This window comes from Oculina patagonica, chromosome 6 (assembly GCF_052425735.1).
Source record: "Oculina patagonica isolate OP01 chromosome 6, crgOcupat, whole genome shotgun sequence".
In the NCBI taxonomy this organism is placed as follows: Eukaryota; Metazoa; Cnidaria; class Anthozoa; order Scleractinia; family Oculinidae; genus Oculina; species Oculina patagonica.
Window position 1 is genome coordinate 6,244,305 of NC_135763.1, and position 23,991 is coordinate 6,268,295.

The following is a 23,991-nucleotide window of genomic DNA, read 5'->3' on the forward strand; positions in this document are numbered from 1 at the left end:
GTTTCAAAGTTTTTGATTGGCTATTTTTCAAAACCCAAGCCCTTGATGCAGAATGGAAAAGCGCGTTTTAAACATGTGTATTTGGTAGGAGAAAAACAAGAGCTGCACATCGCACCCGATTCCGCCATTTTGTTTCTGTCGATGCGCTCATAGCATTTAGGAAAAAATGAAGAATTGTGAGTTAAACATAATTTAAATCATTTTGATTAATTTATGCATTCGATTCGGCACATGTCAAGTTCGTCGTATAAAGCGACTGTCGAACCTCTGTCAAATATTCGACTGGCCCAGTCGACGATGCGACAGAAGTCGTATTTAATCGATTGAAACGTCGAAATTCGCAAACACTTAATTCCCGAATTGGATTCGGCAAACGCGAAATTCGACGTATAAACCGAGCCTAAACTCAGGCGGACTACTGGCTCGTCCCCAGGCGTCCTTCTCCTTTGTGCACGGTTCGCTTGTCGTTGTGGGACTGACGTGCACGGTTCGCTTGGCGTTGTGGGACTAATGCGGACGGGAAAAAGGACACAGCCGAGGCATCAACCCTCGCGCTCCCTGCTTTCCCGCCTGACTTTAACCATCTGGCCGATCAGCGCCTGGGGACGAGGCAGGGCGGGATATATACTCGCTGTTACGTGACCAGCATCACGTCAATATGTTTTGACAACTTTGATTTAGAATTAGCTTTCTTCATATTCAACATGGGTCAACATCAACAGTTCTTTTGCTCAGTTGTAACTGAGAATCCTCATTTTTCGCGGAAAGGTCTGTCAAAAATATTACTCACACATGTGCGAGAGTGGTAAAGTGGTAAAGGGTTTTATTATGATCGATGAAAGGCCCTTTTTCCGTAAATTGTGTAATTTTTTTTTTCTCGTAAACGTGATTTGGTTACACTGTTGTGAACTGTGAAACGACTTTTCTATGAGAATTGCGAAATGACTGTTGTTATTTCAAGTTAAATGTGACTGTAAATCGTGTTTTTTTTTCCTTCCAGAAGATTCTCTGTAAACGTTTAAAAACAAGACTACGTGTTGTAAAATGCGTGACTAGGGACTGATCGCCTGGCATGAATTTTAATCAAACTTTATCGAACTTATACTTTGGATTGAGTTCGATTGATTTCGACAATCGAACAAAATCGAACACGCACACACACAAAAAGTTGCACAATGGTCCATTTTCATTAAAAATTGCTATATTAAAGCAACGAATTTAACAAGCATTTTTGGCTGCGGATGGCTAGGATGAAAATGGATTGCAATTGAAAAATTCAGTAAGGCTAAACTTTTCAAAGTTTTCAGTTTCGCGTGTCGTAAAAGATCGATATTTGTGCCGAAGTTTGATTATGATTATCTACAAATTAAGGCTGTATCTCCCATGAGATCGATGTTCAAAAAATGTTTTTCATGGGTTAAGTCGCTATCACTAATTAATTTCGGAACAGTTTAGTTCAAAAATCTGCAAAATTCTCGTGACGTAGCTCCTTTAAAAAGTGTGCTCAAGATCTATCGACGGGAGCAGTTTATAAAACTAACTGCAGAGACTGTGAGAGAGTTTATATAAGACAAACATCACGAGCGTTAAGATCTAGAACAAGAGAGCAAAAAAGAGCTGTTTTTACGGTTGACAAGCTAGAACTTTCTATTGGTGCAAGAACTCTCTGTTGCATGCAAAACAATCGAGAATTCGATTTCGACGACGTAAAGATTATAGCCGTTGTTCTTGTGATCAGACTGTTTTCAAAAGCGTTACATTCTATTCGAAACCGAATTCGACTAACAAACACATGTACACTCCCGACATGTACAAAATCCTGTTCTGAATCACTAGTGGGTTATCGCCTTCTTTAAAAAAAGAAAAAATATTTACATCTGGACGCCCTTTTCAATTTGTGTTAAGAAGGTTATAGCATTTTTAACTGAAAAGCCAGATATTCTTTACAGTTTTAGTCAGTGAGAACAATTTTTTTTTAGTTTTTATGCATAAAACGTGAAATAGCCAATTTTTTTTGGGTGAGTGTTTTCCCCTTTTCCTTTTCCCCCGTTTTTGGAAAACATTTAGGCCGTATTTTACTTGTTCTTTTTACCTTGTTCAATCAAGTAAATCGATCGTTTGGATATTCACCATTTAAAATTAATATTTTGCCAATTTGACAACAGCGACGAACTTTCGTCTTTGCCAGCGCAAGCCTCATTTGCCAAATTTTTTTACTTAATATTTTGATAGTATCTGGTCATTTTGACTTGACGTCCAACACACCAAGATGCATTTTTAGCCTCTGAATTTACCAAAGTTTTGCATTTTCGCACAAAACTTGGGATGGTAATTATTGAAAGAGTGTTGTTCAATTACACCAGATTTTTAAAAGTACCATTGCTAGAAAGCAGAACAGCAGCGCTCTCATTAACATGTACAGTTAATCTTCTTTCATATTGTTGCAAACGAAGCGCTACTTTGTAACAACATGTCTCTTTTAAAAAATTTTTATTGCCCTGTGCTGACGATAATTTGTCTCCTTTTATTTCAGGGACTTGTCATCCAATAAAATTCCATATCTACCCACAGGGTTATTGACGAAGCAAACGAGCTTGGCAGAGTTGTACGTTTGTCAGCATTTTTCGTTCTTTTCGTCAATCTTATTATAATATAAGTTAAAAGGACTAGTGTCACGGCTTGGTTTAGTTTTGCCAATTACTCGCTATGAAAATGTCGACAAAGAACCATACCGCAATCCGTTAAGTGGTTTATTTTATGTTTCACTTAATTCTGTGGCCATTTTTTTCATTTTTAAATTTGGCTTAAATTCATGACAAGTTCCTTAAGTTTAAGAAAAGCCGTCAACTCATACAGAAGGTAGGCCGCTTTTGTACGCGCGCTGTCTTATACTCTCTTGGTTCTTGGCATTAAAAAAATCTTCCGGCAGGAAGATTTTTCAAGGAATTAAATTTGGAGCTAATCCTTGTTGTTTTTGTCTTATGAAATTAATATTAGGCGTCTTTTCCAGAAAACATGTCAGAGTTTGTTATTTGGGCGATCAGTGTTTATCAAGTTAGCTAAAAAACTTTTTTAAACTGATCTAAAAATGTAAAAATGATCTTATAAACACTTTTCAGAAACTAAATATTTGGCAAACGTTCTGTTGCCTTCGTCAGACGTAGTTTGAAACAGTTTCACTGCATGTACAATCGGGTCTTATTAGTCTCCAAAGATGCAGACAAAGGTAACTAAACTTGTGGGAAATGTAAATGTTTAGGAGCGAAAGAATAAAGTAAGCACTTGCAAACCTGCGGCACAAAATAGAATTATGCAAAATAGAAGTCATTCTGTAAATGTTCGTTTACGGAGTTTCGGTGTCGATTAGAATGCAAAACGTCCAGAAAAAGGCGTTCTAGTCTGTTCAGGTTTCTTTCTAGAATGTCAACGTAGTCTTGGTCAATGTCGAAATCTGTTGCTCCCTCAGAGATTGGCCAAAAGTGATGTCAAGAAAAAGAAAACTAAAGAATAAAAAGATGAAAATTTATAGACATAGCACGCCAATAGCACAGAGCTTAACATTGGCGACAAATTATTAATTAATGAAATCCAAGACCAACTGGAGGAAGGAATCGTGGAGAGAGTTAATGTTTAGCTTAGGAAGAAAGGGGTTTTACCCTTAAAAAATGGGTAGGGTTTTTTTTTGGCCGTTGTTTTTTTTTCGTAGGAGGTGATTTGTTTTGGGAAAAAAAAAAAATTGTACGTTACTTGCTTATTTTCGTCATTCTGAAAAATGAATTTTTAATATCCATGTTCCGTTATTTATTTTTATTTTTTTACCCGTGAACCGTGCCAGAGACCGCCCTTGTAAGACTCGCTACGAAGCAGCACAAGAGAAAAAAGCAGAAAGCACAAATATACGAATCATCTTCGACGCATCAGCTAAGGAATATCAAACTAGTTCCTCCTTAAACGATTGTAGATTGGAGACTGAGCCTCCACTCTAAAACATACTCTGGATTGTGCTGGTTCAAAACCGTTTCAAAGCTAGCTGTTGCGCTTTGTGGCGATTTTTAGCAGTTAGTCTTGCAGGTACACACATGTTTTAGGCTTTGATATTTACTTGTCCGTTGTTAGGTTTAACACAGCCACTGTTTCTTCTTGGTGGAACTCTAAAGCAACAGCTAGAAAACTTGAAAGCCAAATATCACGAAGATTTTGTGGATCGTTAGTGGAAGAATTACCACTGCCCAGGGCGCAATTTATAATTTGAAAAGGTTACAGTCTTAGAATATTGAGAAGCGGAGTTTAAACTACATACATGCCACTCTTATGTGGTGGTGGCTAACGCTCAATTGAGAGACGAAGGGAAAATATATGACAAGGAAAATTTGTGCGTGAAAGCCAAAAAAGCAAAGTTACCGAGACTATTTTTGGAGCAAGCAGAAAGATACCATGGTCGTGATCTTTACTAAAGGCTCTGTGGAAACTAGTTAGAGAGAAACTCTGAGTAGTTAGGCATTAGTATTTGAACCTCTTGGAGTGGCAAGCTTTCTAGCCCACAGCCTGAGTAATGAGGCTGGAGGGCTTTTGCTTCTTTGAAGTGGCAAGTCCAACAGCTTGGGTAAGACGATCTATACTACAAATCGACTCGCAGAGAGGTTTGCGTCAATACCTACCGGGGGACGGAAATAGAGAAACTGGTAAAACAGTGTTGCAAGTTCAAGGAATACCTTATTTATAAAGTAAGAATTTCCTGCAGGCTAGCTACAGCCAAAGAGCAGTCCATTTTTTGTTTACATGTCTTCGGTGATACTGTTGGCACAGTAACTGCGACGGCAGTGTACGGATTATTCTTTAAGAGTCGGGCGCAAACCAAGATCTTTAACCCGAGCCATTCACCTCGAACTGGTACCAAATTTAACGGATAAGCAGTTCATCAGTATCCGCACATTTTGCATCGCAAAGGAGCAAAGTCCAATATGATCAACGCTTATAACGGTAGAAATTTTACAGGTACAGCAAACAGGTCGAGTAAGGTGGTGATCCCAACTTCACTTTGACAGTTTTTTGCCAAAACACGCAATCAGTTACTATACAAGGAAATGTTCATATATATCAGATTTTTGACAGTTCGAACCATATTTCAGCTTCGATGCAGTTAATATACAACAGACTTAACAGCACGATTCACTTTAACCCTAAACAATACAAAGAAGTTCAAAGATAGCCTAAGGAGTCCTTTCATCACTCGTGTTCCTGACGCAAGAGGGACTGGGTACACAGGCATCTCAGCGAAAATAACTACACTTACTCTTGGTGATGTGGGTGGGGATTACTATACAGGAGGCTATTACGAAAAGGGGATGCCTTTGTCAGACTGGAGGTATATCACCCTGTATGTCTGCTTGCCTGTTTTTTTTTTTCTGTCCAACTCCCTGGCTGCTGCATGCCTGCCTGCCTGTCTGTCTGTCTGTCTAGTCTGTCTGACTGTCTGTTTGCCTGTTTGTCCGACTGTCTGTGTGTGTGTGTGTCTGTCAGTCAAAATGTTGCTGAATTACAGAAAACTTCTTAAAAGTGGCTCATAACAAATAATTTAAGTTTTAACTGTCGTGGGCCACATAATAATTACAATTGGTGACAATAATTATTATTGGTGGCTTGATGCAAATATGACAATATATCACTGTATATAATTTGCTTATCCAGCTTTCGCTCGATTACTGATTACGGATTAATTTAAGGGCAAACGGCCGTAAAGTTTTGAAAGTAACAACCATTGTTACTGTCACATTTAACAGTGTTTTCCTTTCATTACTTCTGGTGGGTAGCTTCGTTCGAGGGGTCGATACTTTTAATCATCTTAAAGGTGTGGCATATAAGGGTCGATCTGTCTTACTGTAATCGTACAATATGTGATTTTGTTTTTCGCAGGTTGCTTAGACACAATAAAATAGAAGTGCTGCCTGAAGGAATATTTGAGAACCTATCAAGTCTAAATGGGTTGTAAGTACATGCATCTGACAAGTATTTAATTAAGGAGGCTATCAACGGTTTCCAGCACTTTCCATCTCTTATACTTTGATGGATCAGTACTGCAAACCCTTTACAGTTGCTCCTACAATAATGGTACCAAACAAATGCCCAATCATTGGTAACAACAGTTTAACCTGTTTAGAACTGCTACAAACTGGATAATGATCAAAATATTAAAATACAACTTTTTGCAAAACTAAAAGGGCAGACTATAAATGAATTTTAAAATCAAATACAAATGTAAATAGCCTAATTAATTGTAAATATTTTTAACTTTTAATACTTTTAATTTACAAGACCCCACAAGCTGTAAGCTTTTATCCAAATCGTGTTTTTAAATAAAGGCAAATTACTTACTTACTTACTTATTGAGCTTGAACTCTAATGTTTATGCCGAATATAAAACCGACTGACTTTTTGACTTTGAACGTACCAATTCTCGTTCCATAAACTAAACTGATTAACTGAAGGTTAATGCTTCGTTTACTGGTATTTTACGTTGTTCTTGTTAACCCGTCTTGTCTGTTTCTCTGGCTGGCCGAATTTTTTTTAAATTACAAAATGGTAAAAATTGTTATAATGAGAATATTTAAAACTAGCTCATATCAAATAAATTAGTTTTAATCGCCTCAAAAACTAAATTTGAAAGTACTGCTTCTGATTATAACGTTGCCAACTTTGGCTATTCTCGTGACTTTAAGTTAGGCGTTACGAACATGTCTCTGCTTCCCAATCTCTCGGTATTTGCATGGATGATAAAAGACTGTCGAGGAATACCCTAAATTTGGCGAAAAAGGGGTCATTTGGAGTGGGTGGCAGTGGGAGGCTGTAGTAGTGTATTACATGTAGCCCAGCGGTTACTCATAAGAGTACATCCGGGATGCGAAGAGTGTGTAGTGAGCGGGAAAGCATGTACTGTGTGTACGGGCGTGTGTTCTGCTTTAAAAGCAGCTGTAAGCCTTTGTGGCCTTTGAACACTAAAAATTGGCGACGAGGATGTCGCACTCAGTGGAACGAGCGTTGTCGCCCTAAGATTTAACCGGTTCTTCCTTTCAGGTCGCCAAACGGTGGCGACAGTGGAAGCGATTTTACCAATATTACATCGATGGCAAAGGAATTACGAACGCCTCTCGAAAGAAAGCTCAATTACTTCATTTAGCGGGCATGGAAGTCCAAGATATTTTCGAAGTCGTTCCGGATTCAGGACCGATCAATGCCGAGGAGGGTAACGAGTATGTAGTGTGTCTTCGTACGCTTGATGGAGGGACTGGATGGGGGGGTACAAATGTCAGTTGTCAGTTAAATTTTAGGCGATTTGTCAGTTGTCAGTTAAATTTTAGGCCATTTGTCAGTTGTCTGTTACTTGACTGTTAATAATTAACCGTGTAACTAAATTATTTACTTCTGACCCAAAAGCTAGCTCGATTGGCACATATAACGTAAAGTATATCGTTAATTCAAGATTCTTACTTAAAGAACTATTGTTTCTCAGATTTGGAGTTAAAACCATTGCAATTGCATTACAACCTGAGATAAAAATTTAAGCGTTAACTTGCCTACCGATGATCACCTATATCAGTCTAAATCTACCTATTTATCTTCAACACTTTATACTTAATAGACCTTAATAAATATCAAGAAGAGTTTACGGAGCAAAATAAAATATCTTGAGAATTTGAGTAAAACCGCGAGTATCGTATTTTCTCGATTGAAAAAGCTGGCTTCTAATAAAGCCGAGTTTCCACGGTGGAAGTATGAAAACCTGTACTGGTCTGTAATAAAAAATGTGCATTATACTCAAAAATAATGTATAAAGGTCTCCGCACACGTGGGGTCAAGACGCAGGGACATGTTGCAGCAATATGAAGCAGCGACAAAATCATGCGTTGTTCACACTGAGGGGACATGCAGCAGGGACGATGATATTTGAGTCAGCATGAAAAAGTGTCGATAATCCAAGGAATTGACCCTGAGAGTTATGATAATCATTAGTGAATTGGTATTTCTAATGGATTGGTATTACATTTGCAGTGCGAAGTGTTTTCAGTAACATTTTGTTTTTAGCTGTGAATTACCGCTATTTTTAGCCACTGTTTTAACCCTTGAATTACATAATGGTCAACTGATACGACTGAAATGTGACATGTACATGCATTATAACCAGATTTCTACCTGAAACAAACGCGCTCGGTGGTTCACATTGCCGCAACGTTTCAAAATTTAGTTTTATATACACAGTGCCACAGTAATTATAACATATATAACGCCAAGAGAAATAATTAAGTATCAAACACATCGTACATTGCAACCAAAATCGGAACAAGAAACACGTAGTCGTACCTGGTAGGATTTCTGGACTAACTGGCATAATTCATATTTATATCAATACAAAATACAAATGCACTTATAATACATACTGTTCATTTCGCTTCCTGTGCTATCCAGTAAGCTTGGTAGTTCGAGCTTCCACTGGTCGTCTGTGGTGATGGCGAAGTTGTCGCTTTTCCCACTCTCATTCGGTGCCATTCGGAAAAGCTTGATGTCAAAGTCACCAAGGCCGCATTTTCTAGTTAAATCTTTGAGGCCAAGGAATGCCACAAGGTGCTTTTTGAGCGCATGAACTGTATTTACATCATTTATCGGAATACGGCTTCTAAATCGATCGAAAGCCGAGTTCGAGTCAACTCTGTAAAAGCTTACAATAGCTTTTACAACGCCAGCATTGGCGGCCATTGCATAAACTGGCGCGTGTTCAGCGTAACTTTGAGATCGTAGCTGGTAATATGACCCTGATGTACATGGGTCATACAGTGAATCATTAACGAAATATGAAACCCTAGCGTCCCGCTGCTGAGATTCGTATAAAACGTACATTTGTTTGACGAAAAGAGTCAAAGAGTGTTATTTACAACGGGTTTTTTAGGATTAACGATGCTCATGTGGGTTATTTAGGACAGTTTGGTCAGTTGTCAGTTGTCAGTAAAAGCCACTACAAATGTCAGTTGTCAGTTAGATTTTAGGCGATTTGTCAGTTGTCAGTTAAAATTTTGGCCATTTGTCAGTTGTCAGTTAACCCCATCCAGACCCTCTTGATGCTCACTTTCGCGCCGTGGACGAAGTCCATGTTTTTTCCACAGCCGCCCAGGCGTTGTATTCGATTTAGGTAATTATAAGACAATGTATGAGAATACTTTGAAAATTGCTCGAAATAGTACTTGTATGAAAGATTTGAATAAAAATTTCTTACCTTATGTTTATCATGCGTTATTTTGACATTTCTGTGCCTCTGGAGTGGGTTTAAAGCCGTTTAGACGAGTTTTTCTTTCCGACGTTGTCGCCATGGCGCGGTCGCTTAGCTAAATTTTTGAATCTTGTGCCCAAGATAACTTTTCACGCATTCAGACAAAGCAAAAGTGGAAACCCAGCGCTCGAACACGAGCGTTTCTCGGGCGGTTAAAATAAACTTTGGAACCTTAAGCGAAGGAAATCGAAAGAAGAATTATCGACGGCTGTATTGAAGCAATTTTGGTGAGATTCGACAATTTTTGTGGTATTTAAGGAGCTTCGAGTGCGAACCGTTGGCGAACTAGGTCACCTGCCTTTCGTTTCTCTTTAGGGGAAGCAACGTCGGAAAGAAAAACTTGTCTAAACGGCTTTAAACCCACTCCAGAAGCACAGAAATGTCAAAATAACGCATGATAAACATAAGGTAATACATTTTTATTCAAATCTTCAATACAAGTTCTATTTCGAGCAATTTTCAAAGTATATTCATACATTGTCTTATAATCACCTAAATCGAATACAACGTCTGGGCGACCTGTGGTTTTTCGACAACTTGCGTTGACCAAGGGGGAGACCGCTGATAAATTTATGGTTCGTTTACGGAAACAAGCTCGTCACTGTAATTTTGGCGCAGCTTTGGTAAAAAATTTGTCAGATCATCTGATCGAAAAGCTCCCCGATGTTGAACTGAAGAAGAAATTACTCGAGGTGAATAATATTACGCTAGAGGCTGCGATGGATAAGGTCCGAAAGTGGGAAGCTTCGCGTGAGCAAGTGAGTCAAATGCCGGTTACGCCAAGTCAAGACCAACAAGAACCTGGAGCAAGTGTTGGAGCAGGGACTAATGCTGTCGAACAAAGGTCTGGGCGTGGATCGAAAGGTAAAAGGGTTTGTTTTAACTGTAGAAAAGAAGGTTACTTGGCTAAAGACGGCAATTGTCCAGCTCGTGGACGGAAGTGTAGGACACTATGCTAGCTGTTGCAAGGAGGGAAGGATTCCAAAGTTTGGAAAAAACAAATTCCACTTAACGACGGGGAGGGGAAGACATCAGAGTCGAGGAAAAGCAGGTCAGGCCAATCTTGTAGAGGGATCGTTGGAACCCCCCAGGTGAGAATGATTCATTTGCCTTTACCGTAGAAGAGCAGACATGCAAATTTGGCCGCTTCTGCTGAGCCAGTGCTTTGTGTAAGCATTGGGGCAGTAAACAGGGATGTGTTGGTTGACTCTGGACCTGGGAGCAATCGTATAAGCATAGACACTGTTAAGGAGTTAAAACATCAGTTACTTAACATTCAGGCGTAACTGTGCACAAGAAAGTTGTATGCTTATGTGAGTCGTGCGCTTGAAATCAAAGGTCAGTTTCAGTCAGAAGACTGTGTTGGTAAAACGAAGATTGTGGCAGATTTCGTTGTTGTCAAAACAGGTCGTTGTTTGTTAGGATATTCGACTGCCACAGATCTTGAAATCCATCGTGTATCCAGCAGGAACTCTTGCCACAAGGAACTGTAACACTGTTAATAGCACTTTTCAATTCAACCGCAGACACCCTCAGAGGTTCGTAGCTTGTTGGGTCTCGTTGGATTCAGTGCCAGGTTCATACCCGATTTTACAACAACTGCTGATCCCCTGAGAAGACTTGCAAGGAAAGGAAAACTGTTTATGTGGGGCGAGGAGCAAGAGAACTCATTTCAGAAATTGAAAAGTCAAGTTGCAAGAACGCGTTTAGGTATTTTGATAAGGGTTTTTTTTTTTGGGGGGGGTTTTTGTTTGGACCTACTCGTGTTATTGCAGATGCCAGTCCAGTGGGGCTTGGAACAGTGCTGGTCCAATAGAAGAATGGAGATAGTCGTGCTGTCTGTTACACAAGTCGTAGTTTGAGCCAAGTGGAGGGCCGCTATAGTCAAACCGAGAAAGAAGCACTAGCCCTAGTTTGGGCATGTGAACGTTTCCACTTCTAATTGTATGGGCTGCCACAGTTTGACCTCGTAACAGACCATGAAGCACTCAAAATATTCTATTCCAAGGAAGTCCAAACCTTCAGCCCGGAAAGAGCGCTAAGTTCTGCATATACAACCGTACAACTATCAAGTCTGTTAGGTGTCATCGAGAAAGAATGCCGTAAAATTCCGGTAATAAGCCCCCCCGCTTATAAGCCCCCCCCCCCCCCCGGGGGTTTTTTTTTTTTTTTTTTTTTTTTTTTTTTTTTTGCCCCAAATATTGCAGATGCCCTTTCCCGACTGACAAATATACCTGCCTCAGATCAGTCCCCGGAGGACGATGGATACATACGCATGGTAGCTCTGTATGCTGTCTCCGCTGCGTTGATAATCAAAGAGATTGAACGGATTGTAGCACAAAATCCAGAGTTGCAATCAGTCATAATTTGCCTCATCGAAGAAAAATGGGACATTGTTCTCAAGTCATACTTGCCAGTGCGCAATGAATTGACCTTTATCGGTCATGCAATTCTACTGGGAACGAGAATTGTTGTACCGCAAGCTCTTTGCAAAAGAGTTGTCAGTTTGGCTCACGAGGGGCATGAAGGAGTCGTGAAGACAAACAATAGTATAACAAGTGCTAACTGCGCTAGCTGTACAACAGAACACCAAAGTGAACTGTGAACAGTTTGTTTGGGCTTTTATAGCTAAAGGGTTGTCTGCTGGGAATGCCAGTAGAAAGAACTGTACTTCGGCACAGCTTGGCATTACACGTGTATAATCTTAGCCATGAATAGTGCTGGTCGGCGTCGGGAGCGAGGACGAGGAAGCACTGCGTGCATCTGAAAGCGGGAGATTGCATCGGCGATCTCATTTGAAACCCCGGGACATAGCAAGCCCGGACTACAAAGTTGTGCTGCATAGAAAGGAGCACGAGCCGCCTGACCAACTCCATTATGCGTGGTACTTTGTAACGCCTAGAATTTATATTAGACACGACCAATATGTTGTCACACCAGAATTGGAGGCGTCTCCCGGAAAGAAAGGGGTGCCACATGACGCAAGCAACAACGATGGGAAAGAGTTCTTGCAATTCGATACCTATTTCCTGTTTTTGGTTCAAAAGCATGTGGGGAGGCCAGCCACCCTGGAACCACCTTCACTGGAAATAGCCCCCGAAGCCTAAAGAGCCCGCGGCATCGGTGTAGAGTTCTAGATTCTGAGCTGGAAACGCCCGTTCCAGTTCAAGAGAAAAACTTTCCACATTTCAAGATCCTTAAAGAACTCCTTATTAAGCCGCATGCGGTGGAAACGGCTTGGGATCCCCTCCTGGTCAAATTAATCGCCCGCTGAAGGAAGGTTCTCCCGGGCACCACCACCTTGCATGCAAACTGAAGAGTCCCAATGAGTGATTGTAGCTCTACCAGGCGTACTGAGCGACGTATTTTGAAAGAGTTCAACAGTTCATTGATCCTGGAGAGTTTATCCTGTGGTAAGCGGGCCTCCATGCGGACGCTGTCTAAAGCAATGCCCATGAACTCAATCTCCTGGGAGGGGCTTATTGTCTTGGACGCTACGACAGGGGCCTCAAGGGACATAAATACCCGTAGCAGAGTGCTAAAGCTAGTTAAACATGCCAATTTAGACGGTTCGGCAATGACGAAGTCGTCCGTCCACGATGTGAATAACAAGCTGGAGGCCATAGTTACTTTTAAGGATCCATTCAAGCCCGTTCGACAGCTGATTGAAAAGGAACGGGGCACTTCGAAGCCCAAAGGGTAAGTACATGTCTACATAATATTGGGATAGCCAGCTACAGTGACTAGCCAGCAAGCTCCAGTCGTCCAGATGACTTGGTATCAGGCGGAAGGTTGATTTAAGATCAGTATTGGGGCTGGAGAATACGGATGGCATCGTCGACCCGCACAAAATCTAAGGGAATAAGGGGTCCTTTGGAATGTGCTCATTAATGCTATCGCCCTGGGGGTAGCAGAGGTTGTAGATAGTGCGCCAGGCAGTTGAATGTTTTTTGGGAACCACGGCCACCGGACGACACGGAAACTTGTGCAGGGGCAGGGAGTGGTAGGGACCCGCTACCCTTCCAAGAGCTACTTCCTTTTGCAGATTGAAAGAAACTTCTTTCGGGTGCTGTACTACCGAAATACGGTTAGGGGAGATGGAGGTCGATGTCATCCGATCAACTTCCAGTAAAACCATCATTCATTGCCTAGATGCCCAATTCGCAAGACATGGATTGCCCAGAGGCCTGCGCAGCGACAATGGTTCAAACCTGGTGTCCAAGGAAGTAGAAGGGTATTTGAAAGAATCGGAGATTAAGCACCATGACACGACACCTCTGTGGCCACGGGCAAATGGCCAAGTGGAAAGGCAGAATAAGACGCTTCTGAAATCTGTTAGAGCAGCTCACGCAAAAGGAAAGAATTGGAGGGAGGAGCTAAACAGGTTCCTGTTGGCATACAGGTCAACGCCACATTCGACTACAGGGAAGAGTCCTGCTGAATTGTTGTTTAGAAGTAAGCTTAAAACCAAAATGCCTGAGCTGGTCGATTTGGAAGAGGAGAAAAAAGAAGTCAGCGACCAAGGAATCCGTGATCAGGACACACAGAGAAAGCAGTCGAGTAAGGACTACGCCGACAAGAGGTTTCATGCTAGAGACCGAAATGTGAGAGAAGGAGACACTGTTTCGCTAGAGAAGAAGAATGAAAACAAGCTGTCGTCTTGCTATGAGAATGAACCATATCAGGTGATGTCTCGTTGTGGAGACCAGGTGCTATTGAGATCATCACAGGGAGTTCAGTACAAGCGAGACCTTCTGCATATCGACACAATAAGGTGGTTAGATGACAAAATGTAACAATGGAAACGTTTACAAGCCTAACTAAATGTGCAATTAGAACCAAGCCCTTTAACAAGCCAGATCAGAAAGAACAGGGAGCTCCACTACAGGATGCTGAAACACCGACGAAACCGAAGACGGCCGAGATATCACCCATGAAAGAGAATCCAGTACCAACGACAGATTCACCACCTGGCCTACCTGCTGCTATACCTACAGCTGAGCAGCCAGTTAGAAGATCTGACAGAATTAGTACTCATCCGAAAGCACTGAACGATAATGTTCTGCACTAAACTTAGGGATTTTTATACTGTCATATTCATTGCTGTGTTTCAAAAGTAACATTTGAACATTTTTATATGAATTTAAAGGGACCGTGTCACTGATTTAAGCCAAACTTAGGCATGGGAAATGACCATCAAATTCGTTTAAATGTATAAAATTACCTCTTACAACAGTGAAGGAATATTTAAAGAACACACCAAATGCAAAAGAAGGTACGGATGGCCAAAAGTGTCGAAGATTGAAAAGGATTGCGATGTGGGCTTTTGAAATATGGTCCGGCGGAACAGTTTTCAAAGTTAATCTTGTCTGCTTGTTACTTTAATTTATGACGCCCTGGAGACACATTTAGCTGCAAGGAAATTATGGTTTTGTCATTTAGTATCAAAGAATTAAGAGCGAATTTTTCCCGTGACCGAGTGAGAGGTGGTACAAAATTTTAAACAAGCCTACCCTCAATTTTTTTTCAGAGATACCTTATGGTGAGTCGATCAACGTGCTATGATTTTTTCTTTATGAGCTATCTTTGTTTGGCAGAAAAAAAAAATTAAAACTGTCACGCCCGCCGACTGCCATGAAATGGTCGAATTTCATACCACGATTAAGAGCATAAGAATGATACTGCTCACAAGCGCAAAATAAAGCAGACTTCTCTCGATTTTGTGTATTTGTTAAGGAGGCATTTACAAATGATTTAAGTTTAAGAACAGTATTACAAAGATCGATTTGAATATTTAGAGCCTGTTTAAATATTACAAAAATTTGATTGCTTAAAAATCTCATTTTGGAGCATTTTTTCAAAGAACTCTTTTCCTATGCGGTATAACTCAGAATTACTTAAGACTTAGGCTTTAATAAGTGGAAATGATGTTCTTTTTAATGGTATAAAAATCAGTCCTGGGCTTTTAATTGCTACGAAGAACTTCCCCTTTCAATTTGGACGAAATCACAACACCGACTTGTCAACAACCGCAAATAATCGAATAAGGCTCGAATTACGCTTTCCGTTCTCAAAGCCAAAATTCCGACAAAATCTTATTAGTAAACACCCTATTTGATCCAAAACTCAATATTTAGCTTACCTGGCGTAACAATTTGTCGAAGATTGCTTTGTATCCTACTTTTGTTTCAAATACGTTACCAGCACTCGAACGGTGTTTACCAAATCACAGTATTCAGAATTCCCGAGAATTTCAAATCAGCAATAACTTTGCCAGAAGGTCCTTGAAAAAAAAAAAACACCGCATTCCGGTCTTCACAGTTCCAACCACATTTAGTGAAAACGGCCACTTCATAGAAGAAACTTGCTTCACAGTTTAAAAACCGCGTTTTGGCCGTTGTTTTTGCAGAAGATCAACTAGAGCGAAAATGGCGGCTTGACATCTGTCACGCAATGATATGTCACTTGAGGGGAGGTTACTCATTGAATTTAATTTGGTGGGCTATGTACTTTGAGAAATACCGTAAAATTTCGGTTATGATCCCTAGATTTTTACAATTTCGTAAGTGGTTTTGGTGGGGCTAAATATAAACGTAATGGCACATAAACGGGGTAATAAAAAGTCTAAAAACCCTTTCCAAAAAGTCACGGTATATGAAAGTACGTTTTCACGTAAAAAAAACATCATAAAGATACTATAGAAAAAAAAATTATTAAACCTGAAACGGGGAAGGTCACTGAGTAACTGTTGCCGTTGTTGTTGCATTTTTAACGGAGTACTGCAGCTGTATTTTTGGTTGTTTTGTTTTTTCGAAGTAACTTTTATTTTTTTTATTTTTTATTTTTATTTTGGGGAGGGGTTTTAACGTCAAGGTCTGGCACGGATTAAAGAAAGGGGTCACATATTTTTTGTTTTAACAAAGAGGAAATAGCATTTTTAAATATCAGAGATTCTATTTACAAATCAGAAAGGAAAAAAAAAAACTAGATTAGGTGTAGCTCTAACAATGATGAGCGTCGCGCCATAGTTTCCAAACCAAACAAGAACTGATATTTTGTTTATTCGTGCTTTTAATGAGTAGAGAATTTTACAGAGTATAGAATGAAAATCAATTACTCTTTTCAAAGATTAGTTGGGGGATACTGCTCCCAAGATAAGCGAAGTCGAGCTGCGGAAAAAAGTCCTGTTATACTCCCTCTGCGTTCATGTGAAAAAGATATCTCGGCTCACAAACTGGCTGCGGGTGTTAATGATGTTGGAGTCAGAAGTAGATATCATTTTAGCACGGCATCAATCTTCAATATTTCTTTGAATATTTCGGACATTACTATCTGCCCAGCTCATCGGTCCTTTCTGGGCAATGGATGGAGAAGAGGTTCGCAACGCTGTCGCGTTCCCGCAGAATTATCGAGGCATGCCAAAGAAGGGAAATCACGCAAGTCTGACCGCGGAATCAACACCCGGGGGGACTGCTATATGAAACGGACGGGGATGCTCGTCAGAAATTTTGAAAAGAACCCTTAAAAGATAACAATCTGGGTGTGGTTCGAGCTTTTTTTGACCCTCTAGACGACTCCAAAAAACTAAAAATAGAATTGCTATTTGTATATTTCTGCGTGTATAACCCTGAACGAGACCATTTTGGCTGAAAATATTGCTATTTTTTGGCGAAAGACCATAATATCCAAAATTTACACCCCCGACGTACGGGCATATTTGTCCCAGCTGGGTCTGGTAAGTCTTTGCGATTTTTGTTAATTTTCTATAGAAAGTACAGTCGAACCTCGATTATCCAGATTTCCGATTGTCCGGAATTCCAATTTTTCATGAATATTATATTCAAGACCAAACTCTTTCAAAATTTAAATGTCACTTTCTTCCTCCAGAAACTATGTAATTATAATCGGAATCGTAAATTACCCAATAAGCGAAGCTTCGAAGGATAGAAACTGTGACGCCTCGAGTGCGCTACGTTCGTGAATGAGCGTTATCGTCATAGAATTCGAGCTAGAAGGGGTTTATTGTAAGTCAGTTCTCAGTCCGTTTAATATAGTGGTTATATACAATACGATATGATTAAGTTTAAAAAGGAGAAACCTTACACAGTGTGATTTGTTCTTTTTTTCTGTTTTAGTCTGATAAATTCTGACAACGGTGGTGACGGATATATATATATAAAATCGAGCTTAGCGCCGTCTGATAACAAATGTCGATTATGTAACGTTTTCCTGACGTAATAATATGCTGAAACAAAAACACCGCAATCGAGTGAATGCTAGCCTGCGCGGCAGGCGTTAAAAGGGGAGGGAAAAGGGGAGGGAAAAAGACGGGGAAGAGGGAACGCCTGCCTTAAGAACCCCTACGTTTTTTCCCTCTTTCTCCCCCCCTCCTTCCTTTCCGACGCCTGCTATGCAGGCCTAAGTGAATGCAGTCGATCCCGTTAAAAGTGTGCGGGACGTTCCTAGCGATCTCGTACTGATAAGTTGATCACCCCCCAAACTAAAATGAATAAAAGTAAAAACGTTTATGACAGACTCCTCTGTGTATTGAAAGCGGGAAGGGTGAACTCCCATATTATGGTTAAAATACGGATTTTGGTCACACATTTTGGGTGTTCAGGACGTGGCAGGCTGCCTGCCAGTTTAACCACAAAGGTTTCGTTTTGAGCTGCACTTAAAGGTAAAACATACTCTCGTGATTTGTTGGCAGTCTTCAGATCATTGATAAGACATAGAAATGGTATCCGGCCCCGGGGTCAAATTAAAAAGCTTTTACCACGCCCAGATGGGGTTCCGTATAATAGTATAATAATTTTAACAGGAATAAAAAGCCTGTACAAATTACCGTACCGTTGGTGCTAGATGCAGTGCTTTTTTTCAAGTCTGTACATCTTGATTTTTTTGGTATTGAATAAATAAAAGGGAAAATGGAGTTCAAAAAGCGGCTTTTTTATGACCGAGTGAGAGGTTGCACATGTGGACGAACAAGAGAGCACGAGAAAACTTTTAAAACGTGATTTCGAGTTATCGGGAGTCGACTGTATCTAAATGGCAGTTGAAAAAATGCAGACTTTGTAGGGAGCCCCCTGTAGTAGTACAGTACCCACTCACCCCCCGAGAGTTCGTGACTCATTGCGTGACAAATACGAGGGTTCACGAGCAATGACATGTAACCGTTCTTTGAATTTCACAACATCTCATTTGAGGCTTAAAACGTCGTTAAGTGAATCTGTTCATCGTGTTATCAAGTCTTGTACGAATGGCTAAATGGAACCTGAAATGTGGTTAAAATTGTCAAGAAATACAATGTTTACGAGGGCCTTTGCTAATAGCGACTGATTGTATAAAAGCAACATAGCCGCTTGCCCGTGCAATTTGCCGATAAAAGAATGTCAAGAATGGGGAAAAACAATGTTTTACCACTGCTTTTGCAAGGTAAGAGTAAAATATTAATAAATAAACTCGTGTGTAGCTAAATGATAAGATTGTGTTCGAATTTTCGCTATATTAAGAGAAAGTGTACTGCGTAATTCGATTATTTGCTTTGTTTACATAAGTCACTGTCGAGCGATTTCTTCGAAGTAGGACGGTCTATTTATTGGATAAAATCAAAAGCCCAGAGCAAATTTTTATATACTTAAAAAGTACATCATTTCTACTTATCTAAGCCAAAGTTTCAGGCGAATCCGAGTCATACCGCATAGGAAAAGTGCTTCGTGAAAAACGTCTCCAAAATGAAATCTGTAAACAATGAGAAAATGGTGATTTTTAAACGCCTGCCTGGATTTCATAGTTCAGTTGATTATCCTTATTTTAGACTCATAACATTCGTCAATGCCTCCTGTACAAATATACAAACTTAAGAAAGGTCATCTTCAATTTATGCTTTTGATGAGCTAAGTTCTTGTGACCATGTTCGTCGCTCTCGTTTCGGCCATTTTGTGTCGCCGGGCACTCGTTACAGTGTCTGAATATTTTCTCGAAAATTAAAATAGATTTAAACGAAAAAAATACACCACGTTTATCGACTTACCATAAGGTATCTCTGAGCCAAAAATGAAGGTAGATGAATTTGGAAGTTTGTACCGCATTTTTTTGTTTTCACGCGGTCTACAAAAAAATTCGCTCTTAATTTCTTTGCAAACATTTAGTTTCATTGCGAATATTTGGCAAAATTTAATAACATAAGATTAACTTGGCCGTGACATAGTCCCTTTAACCGCAGGGACCATGTTTATGACTAGTGAGTTTGAACGCGTGTTTAAAGGAACTTTTCTGTTATTTGACGTAAAGTATTTAAGCGAAGGACGAGATGGATGTAATGTATTACATGTTGGCCAGCGGTTACTCATAAGTGTACATCAATACCCTCAAACGATATGAACACCTAAAACGGACTCCCAACAATATTCACCAAAACTACCAGCTGGTTACTAATCGCACTTGGTATGTTCCCTCAGCCGTCGCACTAAAACAATTTCAATTTATTCATGACTTGTAGTATTTAAGATTTGGCAAAGAACCATACCGCAATCCGTTTACTCTTCTCAATATTTGTCCATCCACATTTTCTTTTGAATTTGCTGCGTTATTGATATGTTTCTTCGTCATTGTAAGTGGTTAATTTTATGTTTCACTTAATCCTGCGGCCATTTTTCTTGTTTACATTTGGCTTAAATTCATGACACAGTTCCTTTAAGAATATCAGTTGACTTATACAGAAGGTAGGCCCCTTTTTGTTGTTGTCTTATTCATATTCTTTTCCAGAAAACATGTCACAGTTTGAAAAAAAATACCATATTTATTATTTACTATGTCACAGTTTGTTATTTGGGCGATCCGTGTTTATTATGTCAACTTAAAAACATTTTTGAAACTGATCTAAAAGTGTAAAATGATCTTATAAATACTTTTAAGAAACTAAATATTCGCAAACGTTCTGTTGCCTTCGTCAGAAATATAGTTTGAAACAATGTCACTGCATGCATAATCGGGTCTTATTTGCTGCTAGTCTCCAAAGATGCAAAAAAAGGTAACTAAACTTGTGGGAAATGTAAATGTTCAGGAGTGAGAGAATAAAGTAAGCACTTGCAACCCTGAGGCACAAAATAGAATCATGTGAGTGAGTCCATTTAACTTATAAACATGATTCTATTCTGTAAATGTTCGTTTACGGAGTTTCGGTCCTGGATGGAATGCAAAACGTCCAGAAAAAAGCGTTCTAGTCTATTCAGGTTTCTTTCTAGAATTTCAACGTAGTTCAGGTGAATGTCGTAACTGTTGCTCCCTCGGAGATTGGCCAAAAATGATTTCAAGAGAAAGAAAACTGAAGAAAAAGATGAATGGATATAGACATAGCAAGCCAATAGCACAGAGCTAAAAATTGGCGACAAATTATTAATTAATGAAATCCAAGACCAACTGGAGAAAGGGACCGTGGAGAGAGTTAATGATTAGCCTTAGAAAGAAAGGAAGTTTTGACCTTCTTTACAAAGAGGGGATACTTTTGTGATGCGTGATTAGCAGATTTGATTTGCCGTGAAACGTAAATGTGAATTTCTTTGGGTAACAGCGAAATAGAAAAGTAGTACGTTACTTGTTTATTTTCGTCATTCGGAAAAATGAAATTTTAATATCCGTGATCCGTTATTTATTTTTATTTTTTCTACCTATGAACCGTGCCAGAGACCGCCCCTGTAAGACCCCCTACGAAGCAGCAGAAGAAAAACAAGCAGAAAGCACAAATATACGAACCATCTTCGACATATCAGCTTAGGAATATTAGACTAGTTCGTCCTTAAACGATTGTAGATTGGAGACTGGAACTACACTCTAAAACCATACACTGGATTGTGCTGGTTCAAAACCGTTTCAAAGCTGGCTGTTGCGCTTTGTGGCGATTTTTAGCAGTCAGTCTTGCAGGTACACACAGGTTTAGGCTTTGTTATTAACTAGTCCGTTGTTCGGTTCAACACAGCCACTGTTTCTTCTTGGTGGAACTCTAAAGCAACAGCTAGAAAACTTGAAAGCCAAATATCACGAAGATTTTGAGGATCGTTAGTGGAAGAATTACCACTGCCCAGGGGCACAATTTATAATTTGAAAAGGTTACAGCCTTAGTATATTGAGAAGCGGAGTTTAAACTACATACATGCCACTATTAAGTGGTGGTGGCTAACGCTGAATTGAGAGACGAAGGGAAAATATATGACAAGGAAAATTTGTGCATGAAAGCCAAAGAAGCAAATTTTCCGAGACTTTCTTGGAGCAAGCAGAAAGATGGTTGTGATCTTTACCAAAGGTTCTGTGGAAACTAGTAAGAGAGAAATTCTGACTAGTTAGGCAATAGTATTTGACCCTCTTGGAGTGGCAAGTCCCACAGTCTGAGTAAGGGGGCAGTGAGGCCTTTGCTTCTTAGAAATGGCAAGTCCCACAGCCTGGGTAAGACGATCTATACTACAAATCGACTCGCAGCAACACCTACCATGGGATTCAGTGCTAGAAATAGAGAAACTGGTAAAACATTGTTGCAAGTTCAAGGAATACCAAATCTATAAAGTTAGAATTTCCTGCAGTCTAGCTACAGCCAAAGGTGGTCCATTTTTTTTTTGTTTTCATGCCTTCGGTGATACTAGTGGCACAGTAACTGCGACGGCAGTATACGGATTATTCTTTAAGAGTCGGGCGCAAACCAGCATCTTTACCCCGAGCCATTTACCTCAAACTGGTACCAAATTTAACCAAATTTAACGGATAAGCAGTTTCTCAGTATCCGTACATTTTGCATCGCAAAGGAGCAAAGTCCAAAAAGACCAACGCTTATAACGGTAGAAATTTTTCAGGTACAGCAAACAGGTCGAGTACGGTGATGATCCCAACTTCATTTTGACGCTATTTTGCTAAAGCACGCAATCGGTAACTATACAAGGAAATTTTCATATACATCAGATTTTTGACAGTTCGAACCATATTTCAGCTTCCATGCAGTTAATATACAACAGATTTAACAGCACGATTCACTTTAACCCTAAACAATACAAAAAAGTTCAAAGATAGGAGTCCTTTCATCACTCGTGTTCCTGACGCAAGAGAGACTGGGTACACAGGCCTCCCAGCGAAAATAACAACACTTACTCTTGGGGATGTGGGTGGGGATTACTATACAGGAGGTTATTACGAAAAGGGGATGTCTTTGTCAGACTGGAGGTACATGTATATCACTCTGTATGTCAGCCTGCTTGTTTTTCTGTCCAACTCCCTGCCTGATGCATGCATGCCTGCCTGCCTGCCTGCCTGTCTGTCTGTCTGCCTGTTTGTCCGACTTTCTGTGTGTGGGTGTGTGTGTGTCATGCTGAATTGCAGAAAACTTCTTAAAAGTGGCTCATAACAAATAATTTAAGTTTTAACTGTCGTGGGCCACATAATGATTACAATTGGTGACAATTATTATTATTGTTGGCTTGATGCAAATAGGACAATATATCACTGTATATAATTTGCTTATCCAGCTTACGCTCGATTACTGTGATAAAATGCGGATTAATTTAAGGGCAAACGATCGTAAAGTTTTGAAAGTAACAACCATTGTTACTGTCACATTTAAAAGTGTTTTCCTTTCATCACTTCTGGTGGGTAGCTTCGTTCGAGGGGTCGATACTTTTAATCATCTTAAAGGTGTGGCATATAAGGGTCGATCTGTCTTACTGTAATCGTACAATATGTGATTTTGTTTTTTACAGGGACCTTAGGCACAATAAAATAGAAGTGCTGCCTGAAGGAATATTTGAAAACCTATCAAGTCTAGTTGGGTTGTAAGTACATGCATCTGACAAGTATTTAATTAAGGAGGCTATTAACGGTTTCCAGCACTTTCCATCTCTTATACTTTGATGGATCAGTACTGCAAACCTTTTACAGTTGCTCCTACAATAATGGTACCAAACAAATGCCCAATCATTGGTAACAACAGTTTAACCTGTTAAGAACTGCTACAAACTGGATAATGATCAAAATATTAAAATACAACTTTTTGCAAAACTAAAAGGGCAGACAATAACTGAATATTGAGCTTGAACTCTAACCTTTATGCCGAATATAAAACCGACTGACTTTTTGACTTGAACGTACCAAATCTCGTTCCATTAACTAAACTGATTAACTGAAGGTTTATGCTTCGTTTACTGGTGTTTTATGTTGTTCTTGGTAACCCGTCTTGTCTGTTTCTCTGGTTGGCTGAATTTTTCTTTGAATTACAAAATGGTAAAAATTGTTATAATGACAATATTTAAAACTAGCTCATATCAAATAAATTAGTTTTAATCGCCTCAAAAACTAAATTTAAAAGTACTGCTTCTGCTTATAACGTTGCCAACTTTGGCTATTCTCGTGACTTTAAGTTAGGAGTTACGAACAAGTCTACGCTGCCTAATCTCTCGGTATTTGCATGGATGATAACAGACTGTCAAAGGGATACCCTTAATTTGGCGAAAAAGGGGTCATTTGCAGTGGGTGGCAGTGGAAGGCTGTAGTGTATTACATGTCAGTAGCCCAGCGGTTACTCATAAGAGTACATCGGGGATGCGAAGAGTGTGTAGTGAGCGGGAAAGCATGTACTGTGTGTACGGTCGTGTGTTCTGCTTTAAAAGCAGCTGTTAGCCTTTGTGGCTTGCCTTTGT

The 23,991-nt window shown here is 39.8% G+C and overlaps 2 protein-coding genes across 2 annotated transcripts in view; both read left to right on the top strand.

The window, feature by feature from the left end:
- Positions 1-23,991, top strand: part of LOC144656582 (uncharacterized) — a 432,902-nt gene that overhangs the window by 18,919 nt on the left and 389,992 nt on the right. The window lies entirely within an intron of this gene.
- LOC144656252 (uncharacterized) overlaps positions 14,115-23,991 on the top strand; it is a 20,552-nt gene continuing 10,675 nt past the window's right edge. The window contains exons 1-3 of the mRNA XM_078516488.1: positions 14,115-14,324; positions 14,847-14,858; positions 21,294-21,372. Coding sequence (XP_078372614.1) covers positions 14,115-14,324; positions 14,847-14,858; positions 21,294-21,372 — 301 coding nt within the window. The remainder of the gene's footprint in view (positions 14,325-14,846; positions 14,859-21,293; positions 21,373-23,991) is intronic.